Raw genomic sequence first — 21,963 nt, forward strand, 5'->3', positions numbered from 1 at the left:
TATTAACAATTGAATAGCATATACTTCATTAGTAAATTTTATCTTGACAGACTTTAATTGATTAATTAAAGTGGTAACCTCGTTGATATAGGAATTAATATAAACATTCTCAGCCATTTGCATGTCGAAATATTTCTTAAGAAGATATGCCTTACTATTAGCATATGGTTTCTCGTACCTGTTTGTAAGCGCTTCCATCAATTTGACTGCACTAGTCTCAGTGGCTACAAGACTGATAACATTTATCGACAGACACATCTTGATGACTGTGACTGCTTCTTCATTTAGGTTCTCCCAATCTTCATATGACATCTCCTTCGGTCTCTCTTTCGATGCTTTATGCATTTTCTTGTAAGTTAAGAAATCCTTAACTTGCATCTTCCAATATACAAAATTTTCTCCATCAAATTTTATGACTCGCTCAAAACTTCTTGGCTCTGTTGATCCCATGACTCCTGAACCAAAAGTTCTAATACCATTTGTTGAGAATTTATGCGAGATATAAATAAATGCATTATAAACTAAATTATTTCTCAAACTCCCACTTTACAAGTTAGAGCCAAACAAGTAACCAATCATAAAATAATAAATAATAAAGAGTAGGAAAAAATGAGAATGATACTTAAAAAATATATTGACTCGCTTCAAACTCAGGACCAGTCTTCTGCAACTGTAGATTTTACTATGACAAAGATTGCAAAGACACCCAAACTCATACTACAAATCTCTCTCCAAATAGTCCAACGAACTATTTAAATCTAAATACAACAACTCGAAAATTTGAAATAAACAATAAGAAAAATCCTTAACCTAACCAGAAAAATACACACGATATTTTTCTCAAATAAGCTCACTTCCACTAGAACTTAAATGTTTCAAAATAAATTAGCTCCCGGGTGTACTTCAACAAAAGAAAGGACTTCACGGCACACTTGGTTGCAATTTTTCTTCTTTATAATTTTCTTCTTTTATAACAGTGTCCACCGCCTCTTGTTTTCTAATTTGGCAAATCCACCACCAAATTAATCCAATAAAATTCCTTCACACCTCCCACTGGTCGATTAAATTATTTCAATTATATCTCCTCTTATCGAGTTAAATGGAATTTGGGCCTTGGAGTTTTGGCTCCAAATTCCTAACATTAACAACGTTAGTACAATTGTTTTAGTCCCAAGTGTTGCTCAAATTGTTTTTAATAACTTTCTTTAAACCACGATGGTAAAATTGTACATCGAAGGCTATCTCTATCTTTTGTACATCATACTTAATTTTCTAATCATAATTTGTGATACAAAATCTTTTAATATATTTTAAAAATATTTTTATACTTTTATATTTTTTATGATACGATTAAAGTGAGATGTACGAAAATTTTGAATGGGATAGGGTGAGTTGGACTCATAAAAAGCCATCAAGTTTGAGTAAATTATTTGTCAGCCATGGTCAGAAAGAGTGGGTAAAGGGCAAGACAAGTTTTCATTTTCAATGCAGAAGCTTTGTTCTTAACTTTTTTAAAATAAAGAATAGGTTAAATTAAAATTTTCATACTTTGAGAAAATGTTGAAATTTGGTATATGTGATTTAATAATTAGAAATTAATCCTTATGTTTCATAACTTCTTTATAACTATATTAAAGATATATTTAAGATTGACTAAAAAATTATTTTAAAAAATCAATTTTTATTTTAACTTTTTTTATTATGAATACTATTTAAAATAAACATCGAAAGTATTTCAAAAATTATTTTGAATAGTTGTTAAACAGTTTAAGGGCCGTTTGGTTGGAGAGAAAAGAGGGTGGGAATGGGAATGGGTTTACAAAGCCCATGTTTGGTTGTTGGGATTTGTTTATTTATCTTGGAAAAGGCAATTCCTAGATATCTTTTACCCACACAAATGAAGAATTGCATACCCATTGAGAAGTGTGGGTTTTCATTTCTTCTTCCGCTTCCTACCACGATTTTTCTTCCTTCCAGCTGTGAAATCATATAGCATTTTGTTACTCAGCGATTGTGTAATATTTATTACTCAGCGATCGTATAACATTTGGTAGGCAATCGTTTAGCATTTTGTTACACAGCGATCGTGTAGCATTTGATAGCATTATGTAGGTGATCGTATAACATTTTGTTACTCAGCGATCGTGTAGCATTTGGTAAGCGATCGTATAGCATTGAGTAGGCGATCGTATAGCATTGGGTACGCAATCGTATAGCATTTTGTTACTCAGCGATCGTGTAGCATTTGATAAGCGATTGTATAGCATTGGGTAGGCGATCGTATAGCATTTTGTTACTCAACGATCGTGTAGCATTTGGTAAGCGATCGTATAGCATTGGGTAGGCGATCGTATAGCATTTTGTTACTCAGCAATCGTCTAGTAGAGCTCAGTGATCGTGTAGTAGAGTTAAGCGATCGTGTAGCCGAGCTCAGTGATCGTGTAGTATTTGGTAAGCGATCGTATAGCATTTGGTAGACAATCGTATAACATTGGGTAGGCGATCATATTGTTATGAAATCGACAATTAAAGAATACAAAACAAAAGGGAACGTAGAGATAGAGAAGATCAACACACAGATATACGTGATCCACTAACAGTGTGTTAGCTACGTCTACAGGCAGAAGGAGAACAATATTATTAGAGAGATTGTTTTCAGAAAATTACATCATAATGACACCTCTATGGTTAGAGAGTTTATATAGCGCAATACTCTAAACCCTAGAGTCATAATCGTAAATAACTACAAATAAATAAATATGCCAAACCCCACCAGGGCGCGTTGCCCCTGGACCCTGGCTTGCTGACTGAGCAGCGAGACCCCCGTACTTGGTTGTGCGAAGCGCCAACAAATAGATTCAAGACATTTCAACAAATGCTTGATAGGGACAAGGCCCTCAAACTATCTCTACAATGGTATGATATGGTCCACTTTGGGCATAAACCCTCATGGACTTTTTCACAATCTCAATTTTTTTTTAATTCCCACATACTATCCCACACATACTATTCCCAAATATTGTTTTCCCATACACAATCAAACATAGTCATCCTTGATTCCCAGTAAGTTTATTCCTAAACATATAATTCCCAGACATCCTTAATTTCTGGGCATTGAGAAAACCTCAATCCAAACGGCTCCTTAATCATTTTTTAAAATGATTTATTATCAAAATTAAACACCTAAAAAATTAAATCAAACACGCCTTAAATTGTAATTTTAATCATAAAAACTAAATTATAATTTTCTCTAAACCACCTAAACAAATGTTATAATTTAACCTAAAATATATATCTATCATGTTTACATTAGAAAAAAAAAAATCTTTAGGTGCTTCTAAGGCTACTTCTATCCTTTGTACGTCTCACACAATTATTAACATAGTCTTTCATACAAATATTTTACTTATCCTTTTTGTTTTTTGTTTTTGTGTGATGAAAAAAAATGAATATTGTGGCGCACCTAATCATTTTTATATGATTATAGAAATTACATATTCAATCAAACACGATTATCAAAGAAAGGATCGTCTATCTTTCTTGCCAAACGATAAGTCCAAAAGTACCCGAGAAAAAAACTATCATCACTTCACACTCATCCATTATTGCTAATATCCAAGGAAAATACACATAAATATTTGTCAATGTTGATATTGAATTTGAAATTTTAATCTTACTAATATATTAATAGATATATTAATAAAATAAGGATAACAGCCATTTTTTTTTAAAAAGAGCTATAAAAATTTAAAATACTAAATATTGGTTGATATTATTATTATTATTATTTTTAAAGGTATTGTAATTAAAGTATGAGATGGAGAATCAAACCTTTGACGCGATAGTATAAACACAATATCAGTTGAACTATGCTCATGTTGGCATATTTTTATTTTTTTAGACATAAAAATTTGTTTAGGTTGAACCATTGAATACGTAGCATTGTTGAATAAATGTGGAATGGAATGTGCCAAGGTGGCGAAGGATATTTTAATTTTGATTAGGTTAGACATTGTACATTTGCATAAAACCATCAAATTTCCCGGTTCAAAAGTTATTTACCCTACCATAATAATTAGTATGGAAAACAAACATAAATGAAAATGGACCATCATTAGATGTAACCTATGCCGTACTTATATCATATAATCCCTTATTGTAACATAATAAAATAATAATAATAGTAATAATAATTTAATATTTTATAGAAAAAATTGCTATATGACAATTTTTTATTGGATAAATAGTTGAGTTTTACAAAAGTAGGTGCAATCTACTGAACACTTTAGTTTTTTAATGAAAAATATTTTCTTACTTACTAGACTTATACTTAACTTTTGTATCCAATCTAATTATCTAATCATTTTTTGTTCCATGATTATTTTCTTTTTGTGTAATTATATTTTCTTTTTGTCACATATTTGTACAAAAAAAAAATACTCAGATACATTTTTGGACCACAAACAAGGACTAATTGCATAAATAGAATTCAAGCACAAAATAATCGAATATGTAGTATAAGGATAAAATAATTGCATATATAGATCAAAAAATGGTAAAAGACTAAAGAACCCATGTCTAGCCACCAATTTGCTCGCTTCTTCCTAGTTTTCTCAAATTAAAAGCTATCACTGATAGAAACTATAAGTGATAGTCACTGTTAGCTGCTATCACTAATAGCTTCTATCAATTGCTATTGATGATAGTTGTTATTAGCAATAACTTTCAATTTGAGAAAAATTAATACAATCTTGAAATATTAGCTTTTAATTTGCTATCAATTATCAGTAGCTATCATTGATACTCTTTCATCAATTGAAATCAATCTTGAAATATTAATACTTAAGGCTATCAGTGCCTATCAATGATAGATTTATAAATAGTGATCAACTTTGAAAAAAAATCAACAACTTTGATTACCACAGTAGCTATCACTAATAATATCTTTTATCATGGCTATCACAAATAAACTTTCATCAATTAGAATCAACCTTGAAATATTAACACTTAAGGCTATCAATGATAGACTTTTATAATTGGTTATCACCTTTGAAAGAAACTTGATATATAGATATCACCTAAGTTCTATCACCAATATCACTAATATCACTCATATTGTGGTTATTAGTGATAGCGTCTTTCACTGATAACATCACTGATAAGATGCTATCAATGATCCCACTAATATCATGTTATCAGTGATAGTTCTCTATCATCGATAATGCACTAACAATGGTAGCTTCTATCACCGATAACGTGCTATCGGACAGCTTCTATCACCGATAACGTGCTATCAAGTAGCGTCTATCATCGATAACATGCTATTAGTATTATCTTTTATCATTGGTAACATGCTATCAGTAGTAGTTTCTATCAATCATAGCCACTGAACACCTTTTTGCCCCTTTCTTGTCCTTCCCAAATATTTATAAGTCCCTTTTCTTTTCGATATTAGTTTCTATCACTGATAAACATGCTATTAGTTATAACTTCTAGGCATTCCACTTACATTTTAGTTTGAGATTCAACTTTATCAATTAAATTCACTAAGTTGACTATCAATGATAGATTTCTATAAGTGGCTACTAACTATAAAATTATAATCAAAGATTAAGCTATTAGTGATAGAAAATATTAGTGGCTATCACTGATAGACTTTCATTTGTTATCTTGATGATAAGCTTGTTGGTATTAAGTCACTTATGAATTGAGTAATTTCAAGTCTTGGGTACGAAACTCGGCCTCATAATTCTTGTGAAAAAAAAAAGAAGAAGAAAAAATTCAAATAAAGGAAAGAAAAATTTTAAAAATACTAAAAAGAGAAGAAGCAAAAACTGAAGAAAGGAAAGAAAATTAAATAGAATAAAAAGAAGCAAAAACTGGAGAAGTGAAAGAAAAAGAAAAGGAAGAAGAAAAAATAGGAGAAAGAAAATAAAATAAAATAATAAAAAAAGAAAAGGGAAGAAGCACAAATTGGAAAATGAATAGAAAATAAAAAAAAGAAAGAGAATAAACTAATCAATGATAGAAAAGAAAATTAAAAAAAGAAAAAAGAAAAAGAAGAAAATAAAAGAAAAGAAAAAATAAAGGAAAGAAAAAGAAAGGAAAAAAAAGGAAAGAAAATAAAATAAAAAATGAAGAAAATAATAAAATAAAATAAAAAAGGAAGAAGCAAAAGCAGAAGAAGTGACAGAAAATAAAAAATAAAAGAAAGGAAAGAAGCATAAAGATATGGAAGGATGAAATTGAAAATTTTAAAAAATTCAAAGATCGACTAAACTCATATATATTTATAAATATCCCACAAACAAATATCTATTACAGATATCTCACCAACAATGTGTTTGTGCAATTCATTCCATTATCGGATTATAATTTACCATGTGCAAGGACACTTTTTCTTCAATGGAAAAGACATCATCCATCAATGTCTATACCAAACGGTAAACTTCAAAAAATACCCATACTCAGAAGAAGAAAAACCCAAACATACCCCATCATTTAGCTCATCCATTATTGTTAACTTTGAAATTTTAATCTTATAAATATATTGATAAAATATAAATATCGACAAATATAATTTAAAAAAATTAATGTATGGTAAAAATTTTATTTATTTTTTGAAAGATCAAGTTTATTTTTTTCCTCATTTTCTTATCGTGATTTGCACATTTCTTATGTATAATGTTTGAATTCTTAGAGAATTTTTTTTTAAAAAAAAAAAATTTGAAAATTCACTTTTTTTAGTTTTTAAATTTTTATTTGGTTTTTTAAACCATTGGTAAAATGTAGATGACAGAAAAAGAAATTTGAAAGTGAAAGTAGTGTGACTTAATTTTAAAAAAGAAAAAAAAAATCAAATGGTTACTTTGATATTAGGTTATAGTTTTTAATCTAATTGGAGCAGGAATGTTGGATTAAAAAATTTCTTAATTACTGATACATTGGTATGCCAGTTATAAATCTCTTTATTGATAATGTTCCTAACAAAATTAATAAATTATATATTTCTTTTATATTTTACACGCGTTTATAAAAGGTATCGGTATAATTGATTCTCATCTTTTCATACAAGCCACCCATTTATTATCTCAACATATCCAAAACACAAGACATCAGATCTCTCATTTCAACTATAAGTCGTTTCAACAACAGAGAGAGAGCGTATGGCTTGGATTTGGGTCATCGTCACAGTTCTTGCTCTTTTCATCTCAAATTCATGGCTATTCAAAAACCAAATGAAAGCCAAGAAATTTGCTCCTGGGCCAAAAGGGTTTCCCATTTTTGGGAGCCTTCATTTGTTAGGAAAGCTCCCTCACAGAAATCTTCACAAATTATCCCAAAAATATGGACCCATAATGAGCATGAAACTAGGTCTTGTTCCCACAATCATAGTCTCATCCCCTCAAGCCGCCGAACTCTTCCTCAAAACCCACGACCTTATTTTTGCAAGCCGCCCCTCTACCCAAGCTTCAAAATACATTACTTACCAACAAAAAAATTTAGTCTTTTCTCCATATGGTCCTTATTGGCGCAACATGCGTAAAATGTGCACTCTCGAATTGTTCAGCAACCACAAAATAAACTCTTTCATGCCGTTGAGAAAGCATGAGCTTGGATTGTTGATTGAGTATTTTAAAGAGGCTGCTCACAACAAAGCTGTGGTGAATCTCAGCTCTAAACTTACTTCTCTGAATACCGATGTTATTTGTTTGATGGCGTTTGGGAAGAAATATGAAGATAAAGAGTTTAATGAGAGAGGATTCAGGGCTGTGATACAAGAAGGTATGCAATTGGCTGCTGCGCCTAACTTGGGTGATTTTATTCCGGCCATTGCTTGGCTTGATCTTCAAGGATTGACTCGTCGAATGAAATCTGTACACAAGGTGTTTGATGAATTTCTTGAAAAGATCATTAATGAACATCTTGTCGTTAAAGATGAAAAGAAGACTAAGGATTTTGTTGATGTCATGTTGGAACTTATTGATTCCGAACAAACTGAGTATCAGGTTGATCGTTCTGCTATTAAAGCGATAATGCTGGTGAGTGTCTTCAATTTATCTTTCTAGCCATTATCTAATTTTGTAACTTGCTACACTTAATCTTCTACTTCCCAATTCTTTATCGGGTAAAAAAAAAAAAGAAAAAAAAAAACAATTTTTTAAAACAATTTGATAAATGACAAGTTTTGATTAGTATGCAGTTTTTTCTTTTCAAAATATATATAATATTAACCTAACAAATGTGGTAGGTAAGTTTTTAATCGTACTATGTTGAAATAGAAAAAAAAAAAATGAACTGCTTTTATTTATTTATTTTACTCTAAGAGAAATGCATGAAATTGAGGCAACTTAAGATGAACCTAAGCATTACCCTTTAAAATATAAGCATTTAATTTAGGGAATAATACCTTTTTGGTCCCTAGGTTTTGGTTCTACTTTTTATTTGGTCTCTATATTTTAAAATATTTTGTATATTTAGTTTTAAAGTTTTGAGTTTTGTTTCAATATACTTCCCAAGTTTTAAAATGTTATAATTTTATTGTTAATATTTGAGTTTGTTTCAATTTGGTCATTGGATTTTAAGATTTTACATTTTTAACCTCAATTTTTAATTAAATATTTGCTTTCAATCATTGATATCAATTTTTATTAATTAATTAAAAATACTAAGAAGTGAAATTTTAAATTTAATTTAATAGTGATAAAAATAGTGAAACTCAATTAATTATAATTCTTTTAACAATTTTTAATTTATTATCATAAATTAACTCCAAAAGACGAAAATGAGTATTTAGTGAGAAATTGAGGTTAAAAGTGTAAACCTTGAGACAAAGAAACCAAACTGAAGCAAAATTCATATGTCAATGATAAAATTGTAATATTTTAAAATCTAGAGACTAAATTAAAATCAAACTCAAAGCTTAGGGATTAAAAATGTAACATTTTGAAACCTAGGGACTAAATAGATATTAGATTCAAAACCTAGAGACCAAAAAGATATTTTTTCCTAAATTTTAACTACTATAGTTACTTCTACGTTAAGTTGCCAGTTTAATTTTCTGTTTATAATTTAGTTTGTTAATTTCTTTTTGACGTGTTAAACATGTTTATGAACTTGCAATTGTATTGAATAAATTCTTGAACTTTTAAGAGTGTTTAATAAATCTTTTTTAATTTTATATCTAATATATGTCATTTACATACTCTATTCAATATTTTTAAAATCCATTGCAAATCTATCAAACATATTAATAAAATTAAAAAGACAAAATTTTAATTAGTATTATTTGATCAATTAATTTTAAAAGATCTTTCATATGTCAAGAAACTTAAAATAAAAAATTTAGAATTGTAACAAAAATTTTTAAAATTTAAAAATCAAATAGACATGAAATAATAAAATTTTTAACTGAGAGTAAATTTGTATTTTAACATTGCTTTTAATGACTTTTTAGCAATTCATTTTAGTTATCCCGATTGGTTAAGATATTTAATTTAATATTTTCTCAAAAAGAAAAACATTTAATTTTATATTCTTTCAAAAAGAAAAAGATTTCATTTAACATCAAATAATCTTATCTCCTCATTATTGAACTAATAGACAATATATTTATTGTTCATCAGTGCGATTATGAAGGAGATCGAAGGGAGAAAAAGTGTGGGCAAATATTCTTTTTATCTATCTATATCTTATATCTATGTATATTTTTTCATTTCAAGAATATACTAAAGCTCGAGAAAAAAACCAACAAGAATTATGAGACTGAGTTCTGTACGTAGAACTTGAAAATACTCAATTCATTAGTGACTTAACACCAACAAGTCAATCATCAAGTTTGATTATTATAACAAATAATAAATATAAATAGCAAATGAAAGTCTATCAGTGATAACCACTAATATTTTCTATCATTGATAGTTTAATCTTTGATTTTATTTTCGTAGTTAATAGTCACCTATAGAAATCTATCATTGATAGCCAACTTAGTGAATTTAATTAATAAAGTTGAATCTCGAACTAAAATATAAGTAAAATGTCTAGAAATTATCACTAATAGCATGTTTATCAGTGGTAGAAGCTATCATCGAAAAGAAAAGGGACTTATAAATGTTTGGGAAGGACAAGAAATGGGCAAAAAGGTGTTCAGTGGCTATGATTGATAGAACCTACTACTGATAGCATGTTACCAGTGATAGAAGCTAATGCTAATAACATGTTATCGATGATAGAAGCTACTCGATAGCACGTTATCGGTGATAGAAGCTACCACTGATAGCACGTTATCGGTGATAGAGAACTATCACTGATAGCATGATATCAGTGAGATCACTGATAGCATCTTATTAGTGATGTTATCGGTGAAAGAAGCTATCACTGATAACCATAATATAAGTGATGTTAGTGATATCGGTGATAAAACTTAAGTGATATCTATATATCGAGTTTCTTTCAAAGGTGATAACCAGTTATAGAAGTCTATCATTGATAGCATTAAGTGTTAATATTTCAAGGTTAATTCTAATTGATGAAGGTCTATCAGTGATAACAACTGATAGCTGTTATCAGTGATAGTCATGATAAAAGATTATTAGTGATAATTACTATGGTAATCAAAGTTGTTGGTCTTCTGTCAAAGTTGATCACTATTTATAAATCTATCATTGATAGCCACTGATAGCCTTTAAGTAGTAATATTTCAACATTGATTCCAATTGATGAAAGCGAATCAATGATAGCTAATGACAATCGATAGCAAATTAAAAGTTAATATTTCTAGATTGTATTATTTTTCTAAAATTGAAAATTATCACTGATAGAAACTATCATCGATAGTAATTGATAGAAGCTATCAACGATAGCAGCTGATAACAACTATCAGTGGTCATCACTGATAGCTGCTATCAGTGATAGCAGCTGATAGCAGTTATCAGTGGTTATCACTGATAGCTACTATCAGCGATAGCTTTTAATTTGAGAAAACTGGGAAAAAGCGAACAAAATGATGGCTAGACATGAATTTTTTAGTCTTTTACTATTTTTTGATCTATATATGCAATTATTTTATCCTTATACTACATATTATATTATTTTGAGTTTGAATTCTATTTATGCAACTAGTTCTTAAAATGACAATTTTTTAAAATTAATCTTTTTTATCGATTGCTTTTTAAATGAATTGTCACATAATAATTTTTAGTTAGGTTGGACAATAGACGGACGGTCCAAATTGCATCTAAATTTTTTCTTTTGAAAATATAATGACGAGTTGTGCAAGCTTGTAACCCAAACAAGGGCATTAAAGTTGTTGGAGGCTAGATCGGTCCAGTGGTTGGGTCTTCTCAAGAAGATCTCTGGCCTGCCCGTTTTAAAGAAAATATAAAGATCAATAAAATAAACCAAGAAAAAGAAATAAAGAGAAAATTAAAGTAGTACGAAGGAAATGATATCCTATATATTAATAATGGAAAAACTATACTCACTTACCAACCATTTTTTTCTTCTTCTTTTTTTTTTTTTTGTCATGAATTTTTGAAGGATATACTTGCAGCAGCAATGGAAACGTCAGCTATAACAATTGATTGGGCAATGTCAGAGCTGATTAGACATCCAAATGTAATGAAAAAAATGCAAGATGAATTAGAAAAAGTGGTGGGTTTACATAGAATGGTTGAAGAATCAGATTTGGGAAGCTTAGAATACTTAGAAATGGTAGTGAAAGAGATTCTCAGGCTATATCCAGCAGGTCCATTATTGATTCCACACGAGTCTATGGAGGATTGCACAGTTAATGGCTTCCACATTCCTAAGAAATCAAGACTAATAGTAAATGCATGGGCTATTGGACGAGACCCAAGTACTTGGAATGATCCACACAAGTTCTTTCCTGAGAGGTTTATTGGTAGCCAAATCGATGTGAAGGGCAAAGATTTTGAATTGATTCCATTTGGAGCTGGGCGTAGAGGGTGCCCTGGAATGCAGTTGGGATTAAGCATGGTCCGATTATTCCTAGCCCAATTTGTGCATTGTTTTGATTGGGAGCTTTCAAATGGTATGTTGGCTTCTGAATTGGACATGACTGAAGAATTTGGATTGACTTGTCCCAGAGCACAAGATCTCATGCTTATTCCTACCTTTCGTCTTCATGATTCAATTACTATTATAGGCTCATCTTGAATGTATAGGTAATGATTGGTAATGATAGTAAACACATGAGTCGACATTGTTAACTTTACGAGCTTCAATCATGCTATATGTTTTGATGATAATAAGTTTATTTAATGATTATTTTAGTGTTTTAAAGTCACTACAAGAAATCGCACTTTTTCCACCGCCCCAAATCGCGGGAAACGGTAGAAAAGACGTTGGGAGATTCTCTCCTAATGACAGACGGATCGTCGAAAGTTTGATCGGAAAAAATCCATCGGGAGAGGAACTCCCAACGCATAGAAGAACACGTCGGGAGTTGTTCCTAGAACTCCCGACGCATAGAAGAGTGTGCCGGGAGTTCCTAGAACTCTCGATGCGCTCTTCTATGCGTCGGGAGTTCTGAACTCCCGACGGTTTGTTTTATTCGTCGGGAGTTCTCTAACTCCCGACGCGCTAAAATATGCGTGAGGAGTTCCTTCATTAGTTGAATATTGACTTTTAAATTCTTTTAATTTGTAATTTGTAATTTTTTTTAATTTGATCTGAATAACCTGTAAAACATCATTAACCAAATCAAACTATTTCACATAATAAATAAAACAAATAAAACGAAGTCCATACTATAACAAATAAATAAAAAGTTACAAGATCCTACAATAAAAAAAAAGTCGATACTAAATAAAAGAAATGTGTTTTCAGAAATACGTGGAAGAAATAAAGTGAAAACAACGTCAATAAATACAAAAAAGAAAACAACGTTTGGAACACAACATCTTGAACAATCGTCCAACCTCATCTCCAAACAGCATCCTACAATAAAACAAAAACATTCAAATGACATAATCTTTTATAAACAAGAACGATTATAACTGAACAAACACACCCCCCACAACATGATCAAACTTCATAAACATCCATAAATACACAAAAACTCCAAGTTGAACGGTAAAACGAGCAAAACGAGTATAATCAAACTCTACCCGCCCCCACGACAAACATGAAACTTCTCATAAACATCAAAAAACACACAAAAACCTACAAGTTCAAAGACGCTAGCTCTGTCTCAAGTTTCATATAATGACAAAATGCTTGTTAAATTTATGATGTAGAACTCAATGAGAGGTTTACTCCCTTTCAGGCATGGAGTTAAATTGTCTAAAGAATAACGTCCTAAGATACCTCAAGATGTTGAGGAAATAAGACAGATCCCCTATGCATCGACTGTTGACAGCCTAATGTATATGATGTTATGTACTAGACCTAACATCTACTATGTGGTGGGGATAGTCAGTAGATATCAGTCTAATCCAGAATTTGATGACTGGACCGTCGTTAAAAACATCCTCAAGTATTTACGAAGAACAAGAGACTACATTCTCGAGTATGGTTCTAAGGATTTGATCCTTACAGGATGCACGAACTCTGATTTCCAAACTGATAAGGATTCAAGGAAATCCACATCATAATCAATGTTCATCTTTAACGGAGAAGCGGTAGTCTAGAGGAATACCAAGCAAGGGTGCATTGTTGACTCCACCATGGAGGCTGAGTACGTAGTGGTATGTGAAGCTGCTAAGGAAGCTGTGTGGCTCAGGAAATTTCTGACTGATTTAGAAGTTGTTCCAGACATGTCAAAGCCCATCACCCTTTATTGTGATAATAGTGGTGGTATGGCTAATTCCTGAGAATCTAGGATTCATAAGCACGGGAAGCATATAGAGTGGAAGTATCATCTCATCGAGAGATTGTGTATCGAGGGGACGTGATCGTCACGTAGATAGCTTTGGAGCACAACGTTACTGATCCATTTACAAAGGTCCAAATGGCTAAGGTGTTTGAGGGTAACCTGCAGATTATAGGTCTATGGGACAGGCCACATATAGTCTAGGACAAGTGGGAGATTTTGTACTGGGCGTATTTTATGCTCTATTTTATTGTTTTGTGTACTTGTATATTAATATGACTTGTATATTGTACACCTCACTAACTTTAGGACAAGTGGGAGATTGTTGGGGCTGATGCCTTAAATCTCATAGGGTTATGTAGTTTGTAATTGTATTTTACAAACATTTTATTTATTTAATAAAACAGAAGATGATTTATTTGACATTTTGTAGCATTAAACCCACAAACTAATAAACTAACATCCAAGGTTATCATCTGTAGCTTAAATTTGTATGTAGAGAATACAGGTGAATCATGTTTAAGTGATAACCTAAATGATCTATAGTAGATAGATAAGGCTGGATACCTTATTCTGATGACACTATGAATATGGCCCGTTTTGTAGATCTTACAATTGTTGTAAAGTACAATAAATGACCTGATCCTGATAATTCATTTGGAGACATGTGAGCGAGAGTATTTTGTACAAAGAAGTTTGTATAAGATTGGACCACGAAATTACTGGTCTTATTATATAACATCATTCATAATTGAGACTTACATTTCATCAGGATGACCATAGGTGACATAACTTGAATCCTGAGTGAGTTGTGAACTCCTGCTCAATCAGCCTAACATTTTGGGAATTCATCTAATTGAGGAGCTGGGAACATAGGTACACAAGACGGAATTCACTTTTCTCCCGACGTCAGGGTAAGTAGATAAATTGCTCCTTTAAGAGCTGATTATGGGGCTTGAACAATGTGGCATCATATCCTCTCCTGGCCCAAGAAGGGTTTGCTCATAGTTGGACTATGACTTATTGTTTATTAGAGGGATTAGTGATACTTGAGAAGTTAGATGTAACTACAGAGGCAAAACGGTAATTTTGGCCTAGCTGTACGTATAAGCAATTTATGAAGGGTCATCGCACTGTTGATTGGTTATATCCAATGGACACAAAATATATTTGTAGTGCGAAGAGTACATCTGTCAGTCTTTAGTGGAGTGTCCAATAGTTAATGGATATTGAATAACTTAATGAAGGAAGTTTAATTAATTATTCAAGTACCATTGGAGTTCAAGCTACAGGTCCATGAGGTCCCCTTTGTAGCTCAACATGGATTAAATGAGAATCAATTTTCAGTTAATTTGAATTGTTCAAATTAATTGAGATAATTAGTTATATGTGATAGAATTACTTAATTTGATTATATATGATATAATTACTAGAATGTATTTGATACGTTATAATATAAAGTTTATTTGAGAGGAAATAAATATTTGAATATGATTCAAATATTAATTATGTGAATTTGATTCATATAATTACATTTAGTATAAATGCGATTTATATTAATACCGTACATTAATGAGAGAATGAAAACTATAGGTTATATTGTATTTGATACAATACTAAGCTATAGGTTATATGTTATATTTGATATTGCATAAAGTTTAATATATATTTTATGATAAAGTAGTTATCATATAATATATATTTTTAATGTTTTATTAAAATAAATTTTCTTTTAATTAATTTTTATCAAAAATAATTTTGGGTGGGAGTGTACAAATGAGTGGTTACCTTATTCTTCTCTCTTGAGTTTTACGGAGAAGAACACAAAAGCTTTTTTATCTCGGCAAGAACAATTCTCTCGTTTGCTTCCCTGTTAATTTTTTCTCTCTATCAATTTACCTTTTTCCCAAAATACCAAGAAGCCACACAACTCCTTGGATTCTTATCCCAGAGAATACATGAGGTTTTGATTGGTGGTGGCCAATTAGGATTTCGAGTACGTTGTTGTTCGTTGTGACTTTGGAGAAGAGGATTTTGATAACTTGTAGAAATACAAGTTATTTATACTGCCTTATCTAGATATTGCGGCCAAAAGAGAAGGAATATGCGTCGATTAATTATGAATTATCGCAATTACACTCACTAACATCATTGTTCATTTGCTATCGTAAGATGCTTTAGAAGTGTATAAAGTAAAACAGATTGGAAGAATAAAGTCTAAGTGCTGTGTCCTGCCTTGATGCGTTTAAATGAATGCAACGCGTTGGGGTGTTAGTATTATGCATGGAAGACACACAACTCCTTATAATAACGTTCAAGTTTCCTAGATTAAATCCAAGTATAAATCTAATCTAGGTTCTTGAAAAGTCCAGGGTCGATCACAGGGATTTAGTTTCACTAACACAGATTATGCATTGTACTTGCAGTAGGAGGTTTTTCCTAAATAAATGTGAAAGATGTATTATTTACACTAACATGCTATGCCTGTGCAAGACAATACAAAAAAGTTGAGTGAAAAATTAAGGATCATGTGAAAATGGAATTTAAGTAGGTGGATGCACCGGTTAAAGATAATTGCACATAACTGATGTAATGTGGATGAAATGGGATGGGTTGCTTATCTTTCTGTTCATACGTTAGACATCATTCAACACTTCTCAATGCGAATAACATAAAAGCCTATCTCTAGGGTACATGCGTCTTACTTAGAATGCAAGAAACACCAGTAAAACTATCTCTAGCTGTACTAGGCGTTCTACTTAATGCGACTTAGCTATTCTTTCGAAAATTAAGTAAAGAAGCTTTCACCAAGTTGTCAAGTTGGTTTAGGCGTTGGAACAGAATTATGCATGAAGTATTAATGCTTTCAACAAAAGATAAACAATAGCAAAAATGATGATCAAATATATAAATTTTTATAAAGGATCAATGAGTATTTACAAAGAACTATATTCAATCAAAATGAAATGAAAATTATATTAAGAGAGAAACTGAGTCAAGCCAAAGAATACAATCTCTTGTAGTTCCTTGGCTCAATCTTGTTGTGTACAATCACTTTAAAGATTCGAGGATAGAGTATCTTTCTCAAGAATAACTTTCTCCATTCCCTGGCTAGCGGTGGTGGTGGTTCTCAGCTCCTTCGATCATCTTACACCTCGGCACAGCTTGTACAAACTAAAACTAAGTCTACAAATTTACAGAGAGTATGGAGCTTCTAATTATCTGAACTTAATTCTGAAGGGTCTTCAAGTATTTATAGGTGTTGGTCTCGTCCACTTGGAGGATGGGCTGCATTTAAGTCTATGCCTTGTTCATCATTAAACTCCATGTCCTGGTTAGCCTTCTGACCTCTAGAAGCTTTTCAGACGCCGCCTGCTGCTGAAAACTTTTCAGACGCCACCTATTGCAGATGCCCATGTTTTCAAGTGGTGATGTGACACAATCAGCTCGGAGCAATGAGTCTTCTATGCGTTAAATTTCTTTCGACGCATGGCTCATGTGTTAGCGCGTTTCCTATCGCACTTGTCTAATGTGTTATTGTCAGTTCCTGCATTGAAATTCTGCAAAGTAATGCGTTAGCGTTGCGATTTTTAGTGATAAACTTCCTTACATGAAATTGCTATTGTTTAAGTAAATCCATGCGTTTCTATTAAAAATGAGGAGAGTTTATCATTAAAAACCCTAATTGTTCTAACTTAAGAGCAAAGATAAGTTGTATTTTTACAAGTTATCAACCACCCCTAAATTTGAACAATGCTTGTCCTCAAGCATTCTAAAATAATTCTTTGCTATCTCCTCTGCCTTAGATGTTCAAATTTCACCTCTCATCGTATTAGTCTCAAAGCTGAAATAAGAGTTGGGAAAATATAAATTAGATTGACACTTTTCTTCAAAGGACTAATATTTAGTTTCCGATGCGGCAGGCTTCTCATCGACACTCCTTTCATTTCTCAAAACATTTCAATCTTTTCTAAACCAACAATGCGTTAGATGCTATTTCTTTTGAAAAACAAATGCTGGATAAAAAGAAAACGATTGTGTACTTTTTCACCCATGCGTTACTCCAGGTATCCCACTTTCGTTTTGGCTTGCCCCCACGGGTGTCATGCGAGCATCCAACTACGGGTGAGAACCCTTTACAACTAAACTCATATCTAATATTCATTCCTTTTTCAAAGTATAGTTTTTTTTTCTTTAGACTAGATAGAGGAGTTTTATGGGACGCGTTGGTCTAGGATACTTAACTTCATTTTGGCTTACCCCCATGGGTGTCATATGGTCATCCAACTACGGCTAAGTGCCTGTTCCAATTAAGCTCATGTCATTTGAAATTTCTTTCTTTTGATGTAATTACAGAGGAGCTGCATTCAAAATTCTTCTTATTTTTTTCCCTTTTTCTTTATAATGTATACATTGACGCGTCTACGCTCGGATTTTATTCATCCCCAAATTTGGAGATGAGCTATATCCTCATTGGTAAAAGAGAAACAAAGTTTTAAAAGGCTTTGAGAAATTGAAAGGAGTTTAAGACTTCAAGCTTACATGCGTTAGAAAGTAAACTTAATCTTTTTAAGAGAAGTTCAAGCGTTGTCTATTTTCCTAATGCCTATCTTATGCTAATGAGTTCATATATTTGATATCATTGAGGTTAAGTTAAGCACGAGACTTAGAAAAAAATCAAAGAACAAAAATAAAATATGCTAAGGACAAACGCAAGGATCAAAGTGATAATAACTTCTCATTCATTTTTCATATTTTAACATAGATTGCATAAACGCAGCAAAAAAATGCAAAAGGACAATTAAACCAAAATTACAAAATAATTTTAACCCAACACCCCAAGGTACTACTATGTTGGCGCATCATCTCTGCATTCTTCTTCGGGGTTCTTATCCATGAAGCGCAAGGGATTTCTGAGATGGGCTGGTAAGGGAGGCAAGGCAAACATACCCACCAAGACCTGATTGATATACTGCGTTGTATAGACAAATTGGTCTTGCATGCGTCTTGTCTATTGCCTCAAGTAATCCCTTAATACCCGATTTTGTTGTTGAAGATCTTCAATTGATGCGGCCAACGGTCGGAGTTGATCAATGATGAATGTTTTTAACTCTTCCAAGTTTATGCTACGTTGGGGTACTAGTTCTTCTCGTCCAACTAGGTCTTTAAATGCTACTGCGTTACTGAACCCTAACCCAGTTGGCTCAAAGATCACTAGAGGCGGCAAAAAATTTTGGATTGGACTTTGTTGGGGCGAAGGAATGGAGTGAGGGAGGTCCTGATCTATGAATATGGTTTCTTGATGCGTCTGCTTAGGACTCCCTTCTGGCTGGGCTATTGGTGATCATGGAAAAATTCAAGTGCAGGCTACGTTTCTTCAGCCAAAGCTTCTGGCTCAGCTTCACATTCTTCATTCTCTGAAGCTTCATCGTTGTGTTCAAATACCATGACGCATCTTTTCTTATGGGTGCGTTTTGTTGGTCGAGGTCTACATGCCACTTCTTTGGTAGGTAAGGCTGGTTGATGCTGTAATCCTCGAAGGAGACGTCTTATTGCCTTTATGTCTATCAGACCATCGACTTCTTCATATTCATCCCCTAGAGGGATGCCCCCGCATTTGCATAACGTGCAGATCAGCCACGGAAAATATAGTTGCCCTCGAGGCTTGTTCTTGATGGCCTTGATCTGGTCCTGTATAATCCTCCCAATATCCAACAGGATGCATTGCATTATACAATAAGTGGCCAAGATGCATTCTCTAGATAACGTTTCATCATGTGTTGTAGGCATGACGCTGCATTTGATTAAATAATACCACATGTTAGTGTCTAGGTTCAGATTCCTGGAAGCAAGCATCTTTGATCCATTCATTGATGTCTGCCACTTACTTCTAGGTTTGGCCATTGTCTTCAACGCATCTTCCAATTGACCAGGCGTTGGTTGCTCTAAGATGCAGTTTCCTTCTGCGTCAGGATTACTATTCAAGTTGAACACTTCATTTATCTTGTCTACCGAGAAGCGCACTAACACCCCTTCCACGAAGGCAGTGTTCTTTTCCATGTTGAATTCGCTGTTGTAGAATGCGTGAACAAGGTTGGTCTAGATGTGATCATGCCCAACGCAGAATTGATTCCACCCTAGTACGTTGATGGTTTCCGTGATATAGACTGGCAATGGGTGGCGTTTAGGGAAGAAGCCTCTACTAATATGTCACTAAACTAATGCTTCCTTCCTGTGGTTCTCTTAGGTAACGCCTCCGTTACCTCGCGTTTCCCTGCGTGTGTTCTCTTGCCTCTTTAGCCAACTCTCTTAACTCATTCTCCAATTCCTTTTGAAGATTGGTTTTCCTTCGCTCTTGTCTCGCGGGCGCATATTCTTCCAATTCATTTTCTAATGCGTTGTGCCTTTTTTTATGCGTTGCACCCTCAAGTCCGGGTACAAATTCTTCTTTCTCTTTTTCTTCCTCCTCCAGTGTCAACCTTCTCTTCCTTGATACTCTCTTTGATTTTATAGGCCCTTCATCTGCGTCAAATGGGTGTGGCTGCGACGCGTCGGGGCAAACTCTCCTTTCTCTACTTTCTTTTTCTCTTCCTTCATTCTATTCCCTTTCTTCATTTTCCATCTCTTCTTCTAGCATCACTGCATATCATTCTGTTTCATCCAACTCGAGTGATGCATTTGGTGGATCTGAACGCATCACTTGAGTTACTTCTTGCTCTTGGTTGAGCGATGCTAGAATAGCTCCAAATACTTCCTCTTCATCACATATTGCTAACTCTGCCAAGTTTTCAAGGTTATGCTCTGACGCAGGACTGTCAGAGGTTGGGATAGGTGAAGTGAATGGCGGGGTGCCCACAGGGGTGTAAGGTGTCCTCGGAGAGGATATTAGGATGGGTGAAGGTGATGGTTAGTTAGACGTGTCTGATTCCACCGGGTAAATTGTGGCTAAGGGTTCAATGGATAGAGGGGGAGGTGGACGCACCGGTGGAGATGGTACGGTATGGGCATAGGTAGGAAGGGGTTCATACGTTGCACCCACCAAGGTTATGTTCTGGATAAATGGTGGTGGGGCAGGCTTAGTATAAGGTTTGGACGTAGCCATAGATGACGGACGCATCCTAGTCTTGGTTGGTGTCTTTACCCTTGGTTTAGGGGCAGAATTGGGTTTTTGTGGGGTTTTAGCCCTAGGCAGAGAAGTTTTGGCCGGAGGGTTTACAGGTTTCTTAGAGCTTGTGGCCAAAGCTTTCATGGAGGTGGAAGGAGGTGTAGGGGCGGCTAGATGCTGAGTAGAGGTAGCGCCGCCGTAAGAGGCTTTCGATTGGGTAGGAATGGAGGTTGATTTCCTAGGGCTAGGTGGTGGTGAACTCGAAAATGAAGAGGAGGAGAAGGAACTTACCGGCGAATCGTTGCCTAGGCTGTAGCTTTGGTTTTGAGAATTTGAGCCGGACGACATTGTTCACTGGAGATGTTGAGCGAGAGAGGAAAATGGAGGTTTAGTGGATCTGAGGTTCTAGGGTTTCTGAAGAAATGGAGGTTCGTAGGCACAGTGAAGGAGAAGAAGAAACAATTTAGTTCAAGTGAGGTTTTTGTAGGGGGAGAGGATGATCGTGGCTGGTCAGGCGGCGCCTGACGTCTGCAATTAATGCAAAGTGGAAGGGTTGCCTCGTTTAGCCAAAACACTCGAGTGTTTTGTATTTTCGAGACGGTCTCTTCAACTGCCCCCTGCATTAGACTTATGTCTAACGCGTCCAATGTTTCAGTTTTAATTATACATAACTTTTCTAAAAGAAAAAAAAGGCAAAACAATCAACTTAAAACCTTCAAATAACTAAACTAACAAATTCAAACATAACTTAAAATACGGAATGCAAAAGAATAATGTTAAGAGAGGCGTCCCTGGAAGATGTGACGTTACAACCGTAGAGATGCCTTGACGCGAGCTTCAACTTGTCTAGCGTAGCGCAAGAGATGACTTTTGGCGTTCCATTTCATCTTCAAAGTACGGCTTAACCATTTGGCCGTTTACTTTAAACGCATCAGTGCCATCTTCTCGCATTAATTCCACAGTACCGTAGGGAAAGATCGTTTTAATTATGAAGGGCTCGAACCATCTAGATTTCAATTTCCCC

At 33.5% G+C, this 21,963-nt stretch overlaps 1 protein-coding gene across 1 annotated transcript; it reads left to right on the forward strand.

Moving 5' to 3' along the window:
- Positions 1-7,002: 7,002 nt before the first annotated feature.
- LOC120073375 (cytochrome P450 71AU50-like) lies at positions 7,003-12,307 on the forward strand. Its single transcript, XM_039026196.2, has 2 exons — positions 7,003-8,042; positions 11,539-12,307. The coding sequence occupies exons 1-2, from the start codon at positions 7,167-7,169 to the stop codon at positions 12,175-12,177; spliced, it is 1,515 nt and encodes a 504-aa protein (XP_038882124.1). The 5' UTR covers positions 7,003-7,166; the 3' UTR covers positions 12,178-12,307.
- Positions 12,308-21,963: the final 9,656 nt, after the last annotated feature.

Source organism: Benincasa hispida, chromosome 3, assembly GCF_027475165.1.
Source record: "Benincasa hispida cultivar pf3 chromosome 3, pf3_genome.v1.1, whole genome shotgun sequence".
Classification (NCBI taxonomy): Eukaryota; Viridiplantae; Streptophyta; class Magnoliopsida; order Cucurbitales; family Cucurbitaceae; genus Benincasa; species Benincasa hispida.

What these genes read in the sequence shown, in the direction of transcription:
- LOC120073375 (XM_039026196.2), top strand. Translation starts at nt 7,167, where the DNA reads ATGGCTTGGATTTGGGTCATCGTCACAGTTCTTGCTCTTTTCATCTCA. An exon ending in CTATTAAAGCGATAATGCTG is followed by an intron (nt 8,043 to 11,538) that starts GTGAGTGTCTTC and finishes GAATTTTTGAAG; the next exon opens with GATATACTTGCAGCAGCAAT.